This window comes from Ixodes scapularis, unplaced genomic scaffold (genome assembly GCF_016920785.2).
Source record: "Ixodes scapularis isolate PalLabHiFi unplaced genomic scaffold, ASM1692078v2 PGA_scaffold44__24_contigs__length_19508400, whole genome shotgun sequence".
Taxonomy (NCBI): domain Eukaryota; kingdom Metazoa; phylum Arthropoda; class Arachnida; order Ixodida; family Ixodidae; genus Ixodes; species Ixodes scapularis.
The window spans coordinates 4,762,058-4,776,535 of record NW_024609873.1 but is presented as its reverse complement, the minus strand read 5'-3'; the positions used below and the strand labels follow the sequence as shown (position 1 = coordinate 4,776,535).

The 14,478-nt window shown below is 45.7% G+C and overlaps 1 protein-coding gene and 1 non-coding gene across 2 annotated transcripts in view; both read left to right on the top strand.

The window, feature by feature from the left end:
• Positions 1-14,478, top strand: part of LOC8030520 (protein unc-80 homolog) — a 231,893-nt gene that overhangs the window by 157,338 nt on the left and 60,077 nt on the right. The window contains exons 32-35 of the mRNA XM_042293095.1: positions 1,969-2,077; positions 2,840-2,912; positions 7,091-7,225; positions 12,980-13,166. Of these exons, the coding sequence (XP_042149029.1) occupies positions 1,969-2,077; positions 2,840-2,912; positions 7,091-7,225; positions 12,980-13,166 (504 nt within the window). The remainder of the gene's footprint in view (positions 1-1,968; positions 2,078-2,839; positions 2,913-7,090; positions 7,226-12,979; positions 13,167-14,478) is intronic.
• Trnas-aga lies at positions 7,889-7,970 on the top strand. Its single transcript has one exon. It is a non-coding gene; the product is annotated as a tRNA-Ser (tRNA).

Here is a 14,478-nt window from a genome sequence, read left to right as displayed (position 1 = left end):
GCGCTATATGCCAGTCGACGGTGTTCATGGAGCAGATGCAAGCAACGGACTTTGCAATAGTAAAGCGTTCTTTGAGAAGCATTTTTTTGTATAAAACGATAAAACTAATTCGAGTTTTGAGTTTAATGTATCTCTTCTGCAGCTGTGCTAGATACACAAAAAAATGAATGTTTATTTTCCAATTTTTAAAATTTTTTTGTGCTCACCCATTGAGACATGGCCTGCCCCACTTTTTTTTATGAGTTTCAGGCGGCAGAAGGGTGGGCGATGACTACGCCCACCCTTCTACGGTAGGTGAAAGATGATGGTGCTGTGATGGAACCCCGATTATACCTTCCCAGTTTTTGCGACATCCCACATTTGACTAAAATTTCGGGTGAAACCAACAAACTCTCCACGAAGGTGAAGAACTAAAATTTTGAATTACACGACGGGTGATTATAGATGTCCCGCATACATTGCCGTTTTGTTGCGTTCTTGGCATGATTTAATGAGCTGGATATGGCTGGGACCGAACAGTGCCAGAATACATTCTCACTCTCTTGTAGGAGGCTGTGCAACCTCTTCACCCATCGTCGGTTGGAAAAGGGTTTCAATCTTCATTCTCCGTCTCTCTCAGCTTGTCTTGGACAAAATCGCGTCCTACTTTTGGAAAGCAAAAAATGAAAGCCGTTTACAACTCCCTGTAACGCCGAATTAGAGCGCAGCTCTTGAGGAGGAGGAGGGAAGGGTACTGAGGGGGTGGGTCAAGTGACCTCGGGTGGCGGGGGTCACGTGACCTTGGGGGTCACGTGACCTTGTGGGAGTCACGTGACCTTGGGACGTCACGTGACGTCGGGGGGGTCACGTGACCTGGGGCCACGTGACGATGCCGATGACGTCATCAGTGACGTCACTGATGACGCCATCAGTGATGATGATGATGACGATGCGGATGCCGGTGAAGTCATCAGTGACGTCACTGATGACGTCATCAGTGACGTCACTGATGACGTCATCAGTGATGATGACGATGACGATGCGGATGCCGGTGACGTAATCAGTGACGTCACTGATGACGTCATCAGTGGCTATGACGTCAACGGGGGGTCACGTGACCTCGGGGGTATCCCCAGGTCACGTTACCCCAGGGGCGGTCATGTGACCTGGGTAAATATCGTGACCCTCGTGAGGGTAACCCTAGTAACCCTTGTGAGGGCAACTCTCGTGACCCTCGTGAGGGTAACTCTCGTGACCCTCGTGAGGGTAACTCTTGTGACCCTCGTGAGGGTAACTCTCATGACCCTCGTGACTCTCGTGAGGGTAACCCTCGTGAAGGTTACCCTCATGAGGGTTACTAACCCTCGTAACCCTCGTGAGGGTTACGAGGGTAAGTAACCCTCGTGAGGGTAACTCTCGTGAAGGTAACCCTTTTGAGGGTAACTAACCCTCGTAACCCTCGTGAGGGTTACAAGGGTAAGTAACCCTCGTGGCCCTCGTGATCCTCGTGAGGGTAACCCTCATGAGATTAACCCTCGTAACCCTCACGAGGGTTGCGGTTACGCCGACGCCGACGCCGCTCAAGCCGGGAACGGGCCCCTAAGAGCTGCGCTCTAAAAAGATGGCAAATCCCAGCATACGTGTCTTCCTAAGTCTTCAAGTCCTTCTCTTTGATCATTCACCATTCACAAGCGCTTGGATGACACAGCGATCTGCAGTATGGACCGCAAGCAATTTCTTGCAAAGGGACGCCATTCACACTCGGAGAAAAATTTAAGCAGTTAGGACATCACACAATAAATAAATAAATAATAAATGGTGTTTGTAGTCTCATTCTGATGTTTGTTATTGGCCCGTTTGCAAAAAATCAGCAGCATTATTGCTTTTTTTTGTGAGATAATATTTTTACAGTACAGGTTTTTTGCATGCGGTTAGGTAGATGTCCAGTCAAAGAGAATGCCCAGACTGCTTGTGTATCTTGCATTGCAGCTGTAACCTTCATTCTGGCTGCCGTCAAGGCACCCGAACACGCCTCCGAACTCGTGAGCAGGGAACTGAAGAGCGAGGACACAACACAGAGGGTCAATGCCCTACTCAGGTTAGTGTGGCCTTTGCTTGGCAAGTTGCTAAGCCTACATTGCCTTGTCTCCACATCGAGAGAAAAAATTCTTTTTTTTTTTTTATATGTAATCAAATACACTATTGGCATTCTCTTTTTTATCAAATTATTTCTAAGTTACCTGCGGTGCCCCACAAGTCATCCCAGCGGGGGCAGTCCCACTCAATAAAAAATCAAGCGTGAGTTTAACGTTTTGCAATGCAACAAAACAGACCTCAGCAGACACCACATATCTGTTCCCTAGTTACTCCGAGCAGTGTTTAAAGTGGAGTTGAAATTGCCCTCGCAAATGCCATCTTCGGAAGCTGTACGTAACATATAATAATCTCTATAACAAAAAACAATGTAAAAAGAGAAAACGTTACTGTCAAAACACTGAGGTACTGCAAAATCATTAACAACATTGCTAAAAACAAAAAGAGAGGTGCAGAAATAGCGTGAGTGCTGTGGCCACTGCAGCTCTCATCTCAATGCACTGTTCATCCTGCTCATTACGAGTACGTGCGAGTGTAGCAATTTTTCGAAAGAAACCATCGCAGCCGACTCTAGAGTTCAAGGCACGCAGGATCTGCGAAAATCTTACAATTAAACGTGCTTCGAATAAAAAAAAACAAAGTGTTTCCCACTAATGCTTTCACCTGGCCATTGCTTCTACGATTTTCTGGTTATTACAAAACACGGTATAGGTGGGCGTTGGACAGCACAGTTGTGGCTGAAAAAACATGTTCTCCGACCCGGCAGGTTTCAAGCCCTGTGGAAGTTCCGTTACCAGTGCTGGCTCAGGATGGAAGAGGCGGCACATTTGGTTTTCAAGGCAAGTCCCTTCGTCAGCCACGGGCTCGGACCACTTTCTAGTGGCACGCTTCTCAATACAGTAAACCCCCGTTAACTCGAACACGGATATCTCGAAAGATCGGTTAAGTTGAAACTTTTGTGCGTTGCGAAATGAATCCCCATTGGCACCATGTATTTCGACATCGCTTGTCTCAAAAAGTTTCCGGGACGGGCATCGGATATCTCGAAACTTCGCCTGGCAAAAATATAAAAAAAAAAAAGAAATATTCCTGAAAGGACACTGAGGCCCGAAGGAGAAAGTTTATCTCCATCGCAGACGAAGCAACCGCGACCTAAAAATAACGCTAACAAAGAGAGAGAGAGAGAGAGAGGGGGGGGGGGGGGGTCTTCGGAGAAAAATAAACAAAAGAAGGAAGCACCGAGAAAAATAAACAAAACAAGGAAGCTCCGTCCCGGGCGCACAGAACGCTACGAGCGTTCAAGGACGTTTGTTTTCTTGCTTTTTGCTTTCTCCGCATCTCCCGGGACTTTTCTTTCTCCCTTTTTCTCTACGCTTGTGCTGGCTTGTGGCGTTCTATCGGCTCTCCCGATCTCGTGGTCGCCGTAGTCGCCACGCCGCCAAGCCGTTGTCGCGTCGCCTTCGTTCAACCCCGTCCACATAGATGACGGCGGCGCTCTTTGAGGAATATATGCGTGCGCTGGACCGCTGGACGCTTGTTTCTAATTCATTTTTTTCTCGTTTTAGTAAGTGATTTCTTGCTTAAAACGAAGCTGTGATTGGTACGATTTTCGGAAGCGCTAGATTTTCTAAATCCGCGGTCGATACTTTGGAAATTTCGGTACTCCGCTTATCTCGAAACTTCGCTTATCTCGAAATTTTTCCCGGTTTTTATGACTTCGAGTTAATGGGGGTTTACTGTATCATCTTCAGAGAGGCACCCCAGGGTAGCCTTGAGCTTGGTCGGCACATTGCATTTGATCGCAATTGCCCGCGCTACGACCCTCGTGGGCTTACAATGAGATTACACACTGCTGCTGTCTATTGGATGGCCCGGGAGCACTTCAGATCTGCAAATACTTTATACAGATCCAGCTCACCACAAGCTTGAAATAACTTGGACAAGGTTAAAAGCAACCATTACTCATAAACAGTGCATAGATTTGATCTCGCAGTCCCTGAAAAACCTTCAGTCTAGTTTTCGGAAAAAACTTCAGCCTAGTTTTATCCAGATTGAAAGGATTCTAAAGACTGGTCCATGCACTTGCGGTTGCTTACGACCGAGTTCTCGCGATCTCTTACGACGAGAGAATGCGCTGGCCCTGAAACTGCACTTCATTAGTGCGAAAGTTTTGCAATAGCATTTGAAAAACCTTCACGGTTTTAATGCACTCGGTCATAAGCAGCTCCGAATCTGTGCAGTAACACTGGATCAGTAACTCTCTGTGCATGTACAATCAAAAATAATTGAGAGCCACGTAGTATGGTTTGATCTTCAATAGTAAGTACGGCTTTATTTTTTCTGCTCTGTACGAAGATCCTTGTTCTACGTTAAAAAAAAATCGCCGCACACTTGAAATCTTTGAGAACAAGTGCCTGATAAAAGCTGCTCGGCATAGAAAATAGTAAAAAAAGACACCTTTCATAGCCGACAAACTTTATTCTTTACGTTTTGAATGTTTTTGAACCGCTCGTAAATATGCAAGACAAGGTCATTTTTATATAATGACAGGACTGGCATATTAGCAATATATAACCGTCACCGGAATGCTGGCGACCCTTGAACACACTGTATATTCCTTTCAATTGTTACTTTGCTTAGTATCGTCGCTTGTTTCTACACATTTGCTGTGGAACAGAGGTTTGGGCCTGAAATATAGCGAAGTTAAACATTGTTCACTGATGAAGCAAAACGCCCTAACTCAAGCAATTACACTTTTACAATGCTAATAAAGGTACATACTATTCGGTACAACCTAAAATAACAAAAGTGATCCATGGTATTTTTTGGCGAAGAGACAAAATGCATGCGCGTTTTCCCATAGGAATGCACAGAAGCATCGCAAAAGTAAATTTAATTTGCTTCCCTGAAGTTGCATGGACACTAGCGCCAGTTGAACCTCTAGCATACATTATAATACTGTCGAGACCAGTTACAACAAAGTCGACGGGAATCGGAAATCGCTTCGCTATATGCGCTATTTCATTATAACTGACTTCGGTTATAACCAATTGTGCAAAAGGGAATGGGAAATCGTGATCACTTCGCTGTAGCCGCTATTTCGTTATAACCGACTTCGTTATAACCGGTCTCGACAGTAACTCTATGGTTTCTCCAAACCAGGAAAGTGGCAGTTTGGCAACCACTGTTCTAACTTTACTCTATAATTTTTTTACTATTATTAGATAATAAAAAATCTCGACGTAATCGTGTCCTCGAGCCCTCTGTAGCAGGATCTTGTTACATCGAGGTTCAATTGTAACTGATACAAACTTTTTGTAATGTGGATTTTTAATAATTGGACTATTTTTTAAATTTGAAATCATCACAGCGACATTGTGACCTCACATGACCATCAGGAAAGCACATGGTTACATTACCTTACGTCACGTGACTGCATGCCACATGAAATTATGGTGTCACATGATGCCAGGGTCATGGGATGTCATGTTGTCGCTTGATTGTTACACTCATGTCAAGGTCGTCACGTTGCACCTTAATGTAACCGAGTCTACATCCCACGGACAAACATGGAAGTGCTAAGAGTTAGCCTTATAAATGCTATGCATTTCATACTTCTTGAGGGTATCAGGACATTTCGGTGTAGGACTTTTCGGTGCATGGACGGTTCGGTGCATGTATGGTTCGGTGCACGGACATTTTTTGGTGCAGGGACATTTCGGTGAAGGGACATTTCGGTGCACGGACATTTCGGTGCACGAGCATTTTTTGGTGCACGGATATTTTGGTGCACGGACATTTCGGTGCACGGACATTTTGGTGTATGAACATTTCGGTGCACAGGCATTTCAGCAGTTGGAAATGAATAGTTGAACCTCCCAGCAGGCATTGTGGATATTTGTATATTTTATTATATTGATAAACAAAAGTATCAATTGGGATTTCAGATTTGTCTTACCGGATGTATTCAAATATAAGTCAACCTTTTTTTTTTTTCGGAGGTGTCACAAATTAAGGTTTGGCCCACAATCATGACCAGAGAATTTCGACCTACATTCGTGACCAAATTTTGCGACCCTACTGAGTGCATGGAGCTAACAAGTCACCGACCCGGCGTCGCCGTAGCACTGCGCCGCTTTTTGTTTCAGAAAGCTTTTGGTGCGCGAAAACAATGGAAACACCAGCAGCTGGCAAGCCGCCGCTCGCGCGCGTCCCTTGGGTGTCAGGTTTTGCGCCTGTCCGTGGCTGCCGCGGCCGGCACCGCTTGCACATGCCTTTCGCAATGCAAGGGAGAGATAGGGTTGCAATGCACCCCTTCCCTCCTCTTCCTTTCTTCCCTCTCCCCCTCGTGGATGTACAGCAAAAGAAAATAGAGAGGTTTTGCTTCTTTCTGCTGACGGCAGTTTGCGGCGTTGCCTTTACTCGCAGCTGCTTACAGCGGGTCGCAGCGGTGCTCTCTTTGTTATATTTGGTCCCCTGATTTGGTCTTTCGTCGCTTCGCCCGTCTCCACCTTTTTTCGTTTCTTGTTGTTGCCCTTTTACAACGGTGTCAGCTGGTTGCCCCCTTTTTTTATTTTTATTTATTCATACTTGCCACGACCAATGGGGAGTTTTCTGTCAACATCCGCGGACACATTTTTTCCCACATCCTAGCGCATAACAGCTTCGCTGTAAAAAGTCTACCTTTGAGTAATAAATTATGTGCAGTGTGTTTAGACAATAAAAATTAACCAAGATATTATGCGATACACTTAAAAGTCTATACATCGAAAAGTCCGTACACCGAAATGTCTGTAAACCGAGACGTCCATGCACCAAAATATCCGTGCACCAAAAAGTCCGTACCGAAACTTTCTACGCTGAAAAGTCCTACACCGAAATGTCCTAGACCCCTTCTTGAAGATATGTAATCTTGATCGGTTACGTTTTCACTGACATCTGCCCTTGGCTTGCTAGAGACCCTGTTTGTGAACTCCTGCCTCCGGATAGGCGTACGACAGTCACCTGTTCTTCCCAGGTGCCCCCTCCCACGATTGAGTTCACCCTGCCGAGCCCCCGCATTGCCCTGGACTGCGCTCCGGTGGCGGATCCGCCTTGGATGCCCCAGGTCAAGACCAAGGTGGAGGAGGTCACCATCAACCAGGACCAGTCGGTAGGTCCTATCCTTCATTTGTAGCAGATGTCCCTGCTTTGAGGTAGAGCCTGAAATATTTTGGCGTCTTGGTTGTCCTGGACAGGACAGTCTTGGGGAATCGTCTGTATTGGCGGATCTCTTCATTTCAGACTTTCAGTATTTTTTGTGTATGCAACTTCTATGTGCATGGGTAGTTTCATTGGCAACATGTTAATGATCATAGATGTGAATGTATCATGGTGGATTGTAGATGCCGTCTTTTTAAGGGGGGATGCAGGCCTTAAAAAACGAAAAATTGCAAAAAAAAAAAAAGTTTTTTTTAGAAAATTACATTCTTGGGTTCTTTATTACATAGACTATCTTCCTTTTAATTGTCAACCCCTAATTCATAAAAAAAAATATGATAAAAAAAATGACCGCATCTCTACGTGGTGAATGATGTTGATTGGGGCGAAGCTCTGCTGGTGCTGATGATACTGATTTTTTTTAGTATTTGACCACAGCGCCCTCTCGTCTATAAACGTTGAGCCAATGCATGCAAAGTTCAACGCGATTATATACGCATTTGACCGCTGCGCCCTCTCCTGTATAGACGTTGAGCGGCTACATGCAACATTTCATCCATGACAGAAACCCCAGCTCTTGAGTTACTACCACATCTCAGAGCCCCTTACTTGTCCTGCAGTTGTGGCCGAGTGGTTAAGGCGATGGACTAGAAATCCATTGGGGTCTCCCCGCACAGGTTCGAATCCTGTCGACTGCGCAAACATTTTTTTTTTCTTAAGAAAACAGATGGGATGGCAATGATGTGAGCATGGATGCCGGACAAGGCTAGACCCTAAGGAACTTCACCCCTAAAAATTCATTACGAAATCTCCTACTGCCATTGTTCTCGACGCGTGTGTTCCCCCTCCCCGTTGCTGCCTCCCTCTCTCCATTTCTCCTGTCTACCGCTCCTGTCTGCTACGGCAGTGGTCTGCTTGCTTTTTTTTCATCAGCTCCACTTCGCTTTTCGCCATTTCTAATATCGTTTCCTATGCTTTTCTCTCAGCAGTTTTGCATAATTTTTCTTTGGTGTTTCGTGGTCGTTCACGATACCGGCAACAAAGTTCAAGACGGTGCACGCTTTGGTTGCGCGAAAGCAGTTCTTGAAGCTTCTTTGGATGGCGAGGTTGGAAACCTCTGCGCGTCACGTCAATGCTTCTAATGGGGACTTTTTCGTGCCATCGGCTATCGCCGACGATGCATTCGTCACCCCAGATCACCGTACTCCGGAAACGTCTGGAGTGCCGACGCCGACCACTTTGAGTGTGAGCATATCATCCACTGTTTGTTTGTTGACACATTTTCTGATGCAAGAAGAAATCAAAATGGCTGTTAAACATTGCGCTGCTGCTCAAGCTAAGCTTAGCGCTATGTCGGCGACCAAAAGGAAGTTTCAGGCCATGCAGCCTGATTCAGCAGCCCCCACTACTTCATCTGCTACAAATGCAGATGCGAAGTTCTGCCTCATCCAGGTGGATGTTTTGAACACTCTACTCTGCCCCACACTGTGCAAGCATTGTTTGGAACCCAGCCTGACAGTCCAAGGGAGCACCAAGCCGGGACTGGCCACAAAGCTGGAGGTTGTGTGTGCCATTTATGGCATTTTGTAGGGGTGTGCGAATACCGAATAGTAGCTTTCGAATCGAATACCGAATCGAATCAAGAAAATAAAGCTGAATATCGAATCGAATATCGAATAGTGATTTTATTCGTAGGAATTTTTCAAAGTGTGCTGCGAATGCGATTAGTATGTGCGCAGAGTATGCGCCTGGTGCATAATATACGTCTTGTACAAAACAAAAGCCAAAATGTAAAAAAGTTTTGGTGAAAGAAAAAAAAAAAAGCAGTTGCTGTTGAACGCTGGGCATCAAAGATCCAATTTTATGGTGCAAATATAATCTATCTACCCTAAACGTCACAAAAAAAAAAGGTTACAGCCACGCGTGCCTTTTTTTTTCTTTAAAAACACAACTTAACACCGCAACTTTTTTTTAAAAATATATTTGTATATCTCAGAAAAGGGGCATTTTACGATAGTTGGTCTCCATTTTAAGGGGAAAAAAAATGGCACCTGTGATTTGATTTCACATAAATAAATAGACAGGTGTTAAATCTGAGTAAACAGCAACAAGGTAAACTGGCTTAAACAATATAATCTAAAGTAAGAAAAAAAAAACGTGGTTAGGTGGTTCAAGTCAGCGTCCAACTGCCGCTACGCATCCATTTTTCCGTTTATCTATCCTGTTTTAGAGAGCCTTGATTTAAAAGAGGGAGCAACCGAAACTGAAACCACAGAGACGGCTCCATCGCAGATTGATCGTGAATGCGCATGTGTTGTGTTGTCGCGTGGAAAGAAGGCGAACAAACAGAAGAACGACGACATCTGCCCTGCCTGCCCGAACCCGACCGACGCTTTCGTCTTTTCGGCACCTTATCGAGCTGTTAAAAACCCTCTCAAATCTAGGCACACTATTTTTCTGTTCCGTTTCTTCCGCGCCAAGCCTAATTCTTTTCACGAGTAAAGCCCCTCGTTTCAAATTGAAGCGCCGATGTAAAACACACTTGGCCGCACTCGCAGAAATCGGCTACTGCACCACTGCACGATCACAGAAAGAAAACCAACATTACCACGTCGGCGAAACCAACCGAGTTGTCGTTCTGATTCGGAATCAGAATTTGCGGTTCCAAAAGAACGACGACGATAACTCGGTTGGTTTCGCCGGCGTGGTAACGTTGGTTTTCTTTCTGGGATCGTGCAGTGGTGCAGTAGCCGATTTCTGCGAGTGCGACCAAGTGTGTATTACATCGGCGCTTCAGTTTGAAACGAGGGGCTTTACTCGTGAAAAGAATTAGGCTTGGCGCGGAATTCCGGCTTCCCAACAATTCCTCTCTGGAAGCGGCGCAAGCGGGATGTTTCAGTTGTGATTCAAGGGTAGATTGTGTCATGATCGTCAGTAAATCTTCGTGCTATAAAGTTTGTGGCGTTCGTTACTTTTCTGTTTTCTAACCTGTGCGTTAGATTTTTGTGGAATGGTAGGACCAAGAGGTGTTTCTCGCATGGTCTGTCACACGGCGCTTACATCGGGAGAAAAAACTGCTTTTTTGTTTGCTCCACGTCCACCGTGCGTCTTTGGCCGAATATATTGAATAGTCGAGTAACCGAATACTAGGAATTCGATCCGCGAATCGAATTATTCGGGAACTTTCTATTCGATTCGAATTCGTATATTCGAGTATTCGCACACCCCTAGTATTTTCTCTTCTGCTCGGAGTTGCCACGCCAGCAAGACTCCATGGCTTTTGAAGAGGACATTTGAGCCATAATGGTCATCAAGAAGATCGGGAAGGGGCAGACAGCTCTCAATGATTTCTGGGCAGCGATGAATGTTCCTCACAGAGGCATTCGTCACAAGACTTTCGAGGAGCACCGGAAGAATTTTTTCAGAGAGTTACAGTCCCAGCGCTTGGGTGTGCGTTTTATGCAAAGTCAGTTATATACTGCTGTAAAGGTAGCCTACGAGAACATGGAGGCAAGTTTTTGCAAGGACATAACTGTGGTGTTCGACGGGACGTGTCACAAGCGTGGGCATATGTCCCACATTGGCGTTGGATCAGTGATCGAGTACCACACAGACCTCATCTTGGATGCAGTGGTGCTCTCAAACCTGTACCTTGGATGTCAGACGGGACCGCAGCCTGGATACCTAGGGTATGACAACATGCACCAGCATCACATATGCGAGAACACCGGCACCAGATCAGGGAAGATGGAAGTGGAAGAAGGCTTGACCCTTTTCAAGTGATCCATTGAGAAGCATGACCTGCGATAGGCAACGCTCATCTCCAACGGTGACAGCAGGACTTTCTTGGCCTTGATGGAAGAGAATGTTTACGGAATAGTCACCATCGTCGAGGAAGAATGCCTGAACCACGTTCAGGCATTCTTTTATTGTCCAAAGTACTCATGGATGGTCTGGTGCCATCTGTGCTTAACACACATGTCCAAAAGCATGCTCCGGAGAGCAGCATAACTAAACGTCACGTCCCCAGAAAATCGCGCACTACAAAAAAAAAAAGTAAGTTTGACGAGCCGATTTTGGCGCCGGGCAGCCAGACCGTGGGCAACAAAAAAAAAATAACTGCAAAAAAAAAAAAAAAAAAAAAAAGGAAAACAGAACTTTTTTTTTGTGATGCGCAAGGTGGACCGTACACTATGTTACAGAAAAGCGCTTTGAGAGCACGTGCTAAGAAAGCTTTACGAGCCGACTTTGGCGTCAAGCAACCAGACCGTCGGCAACAAAAAAAAAAAAAAAATAAATAAATAAAAAAAAAAGGAAAAGAGAACTTGTGCTTTCAGCGTGCAAGATAAACCACTCATGGTGCTACAGAAAAGCATTTTGAGAGCGCGCACTGTCTCTGCGCCCGATCACGTGCTATGTTCTCCGCGCTACTCCACGCCAGATTGGTTGCGCTGGCTCGTGTCACTCGCTGCGGTCTATCTCAACAGCGTAGAGGAGCAGACGCATATTTGCACACGTTCGGCTTTGCAGGAAAGTGCCCGTGTTTCGCCGTACGTTGGTGGTGTTTTTGCCGTGGTGCCACCCAATGCGAGCCCACGCGCATTCGCTCTGGACGAATTATTTGAAGCAGAGTCTTCCCGAGTTCAAACTATCGAACTTTTCCTCCCAAAAAAATGTATGGGCCTTGCCAGGACTTTTGAAAACGATCGAATTAAACGAAAAGTCGAATTAACCAAAGTCGAACTAACAAAAGTTTATTGTCTAGCAAAGCGATTTCCAATTCCCATTGACTTCTTTATAACCAGCCTCGACAGTACACCAGGTGTGCACATGCACCGTCCAGTTTTGAAGGCGTGCTTTTCCCCTAGTCTCACGGCTACAGCGTGGCCAAGAACAACTTTGAAAATCGCAGTGTCCGCTTGCGAGTATTGCCCCTCTGCATTGCACTGCTGCTTGACGAAAAGAGTGCACGTTGCGGCAATTAACCCAGCACTACCATGACTTTCCAAAGCTCTGGAAAGTATGAATACAGTGCAATCCACTTAATGTACTGCTTATAACAATCAATTTCTAGAGTTTCTAGAGTGGAAGCAATCAGTTTCTTGTCCTGATACAATAATAATTGGTTTTAACGATTAAATTTTTTTTTTTTTTCTCATTATCGTTATAAGTGGATTGCCCTATATTGCGGCCTATCTAGAGAGGAAGTTCGAAGACTATTCGTCGGAACCACCATTCTTATAGTGGCACTACAGTACTGGAACATGTCTTTGGCTGATGTGTTTGTCGTCCAGTCTTGCCAATGCATTGAAATGGGCCCAAAGTGGCGACTAACGAGATCGCAGGAGACGGCACGTTGTGTAGTCGGATGTTGCGATCCTGACAGTTGGTCTTTCGAAGTTCCACCGGCAAAAACTGCGAGCAAGCGCGAATGTTGCCGTCATTGCAGAGTCCCAACTTTTTTATTGCCGAAGCTTTCGTGGACTGTTGCGCTGGAGCACAATCTCCAGCAAAACAGGTGCCTGCTGCATCTAGCTCAGCTGCCATGCCACCTTCAGGATTGTAGCAGGCACGGCGCAACACTTGTACGATTATGATGTCACGAGGGACCATATTTGAGGATGCCGCAAACACACCAGCCGGAGACGCGTTCCAGGCACCATGTCAACACTCGTACCGACCACCCTTTCTTTCTGCTTCCCTGCAGCGTTCGTTTGTGACGGCGACCCAGACACGGCGTAAGCAGCAGATGGAGCTGATTCATCGGGCACTTCAGGCAGAGGAGGAGAAGAAGTGCAATGAGCGGGAGAACTTCCACATCACGGCCGTGGCCGTCAACGTGCTCTCGGCCTACGAGCCGGCACTCTTTCACGCCGTCGAGGAACATGAGGAAGGTGCGCTTGGTTGAGCAGTCAATCAATCAATCAATCAATAAACCAAACAATCAGTACATATTTTTTTGTGTGCATTGATTAGAAGGCCCAACGTGTACCTCTATCCCGAGTCACCCTTGTCTCGGTGAAACTTCGGGGGTGACCACATCGCAAATGTACATACTGCTTGTGGCAAAATAGAGCAAATTGATTGGCTGATTGATTGATTGATCAATCAACCAATCAACTTGTTCTATTTCACCGGAAGCAGCATGTAGATTTGTGACGTGGTGCCCTTGGAGTTTCACCGAGACAAGGGTGAGTCAGGATAGAGGTTCGCATTGGGCTTTCTATTCAATAAATAGACAAACTACCCTACCCTGTGGTATTGGCTGGAAAGCTGTCGGTCCACGCTCGTGTAGGTTGCCTTTCAAACAAACAAGACAAATGTCATACTTGGTGAAGTGTGACATATTGATAAGATGACTTTGGCAAGTGACAGGCAGGCCCAGAAGCACTCGGGCACTATAAAAATGTATGCCAGGTACCCCCCACCAAAACTCCTCGTCCCTTGCCCTCCCCTTAAAAAAGATGTTCTCTAAATATGGCATGTGCGCAGGCACTAGAAACTTTACTTCCTGGCTTGTATGGAAATGGGCACTTCCTCTGCATTATGCAGAATGCTGTCTATTTGCAATACAAATGATGCTTCTGTATCCAGCTCCATGCATATTTAGACAGCTTTGATATCTTGGAAATTTTTTACAAATGCCAGACGTTCCCGTTTTAATTCTTACCAAGATGGCTTGATGTATGTGTAAAGTCAGAATTACGCAGAATGTGGACCGACGTGCTTCTACAGGGCGGTATACAATATTTTCCCAATAAGTGTAGTGAACAGTGGTCACGCAATGTTGTCAGGTCGACAGAGGTCACGTGACGCCAACCCTGCGACTACGTCATGTCACGTTGTGTCACGTTACACTGCATCACGTGACGCGACGTCTTCTGGCACTGTGATGCCACGTGCTAATGTGACCACGTAACATGACACCATGATGTAGCAGTGGCGTCATGTGGCCATGTGACCATGTGATTCATAGTGCCAGAGTGGCACCAGTCATGTGATCGTTATTTGTCAGTAACTGATCGCCAGTCAGCAGCAACTCGCTTAACAATCCGCACTGCTTATGCTATCATGTTTCAATAGCAACTTTTGGCGCCAGCCCATAAAAACATTCTAGATTAAAAAAGACAATAGGGGAAATTGCTAGGCAATTGTATGGCACATGTGAAACATTCTAGCATCACAAACATTTAGCGATGCTCCGAG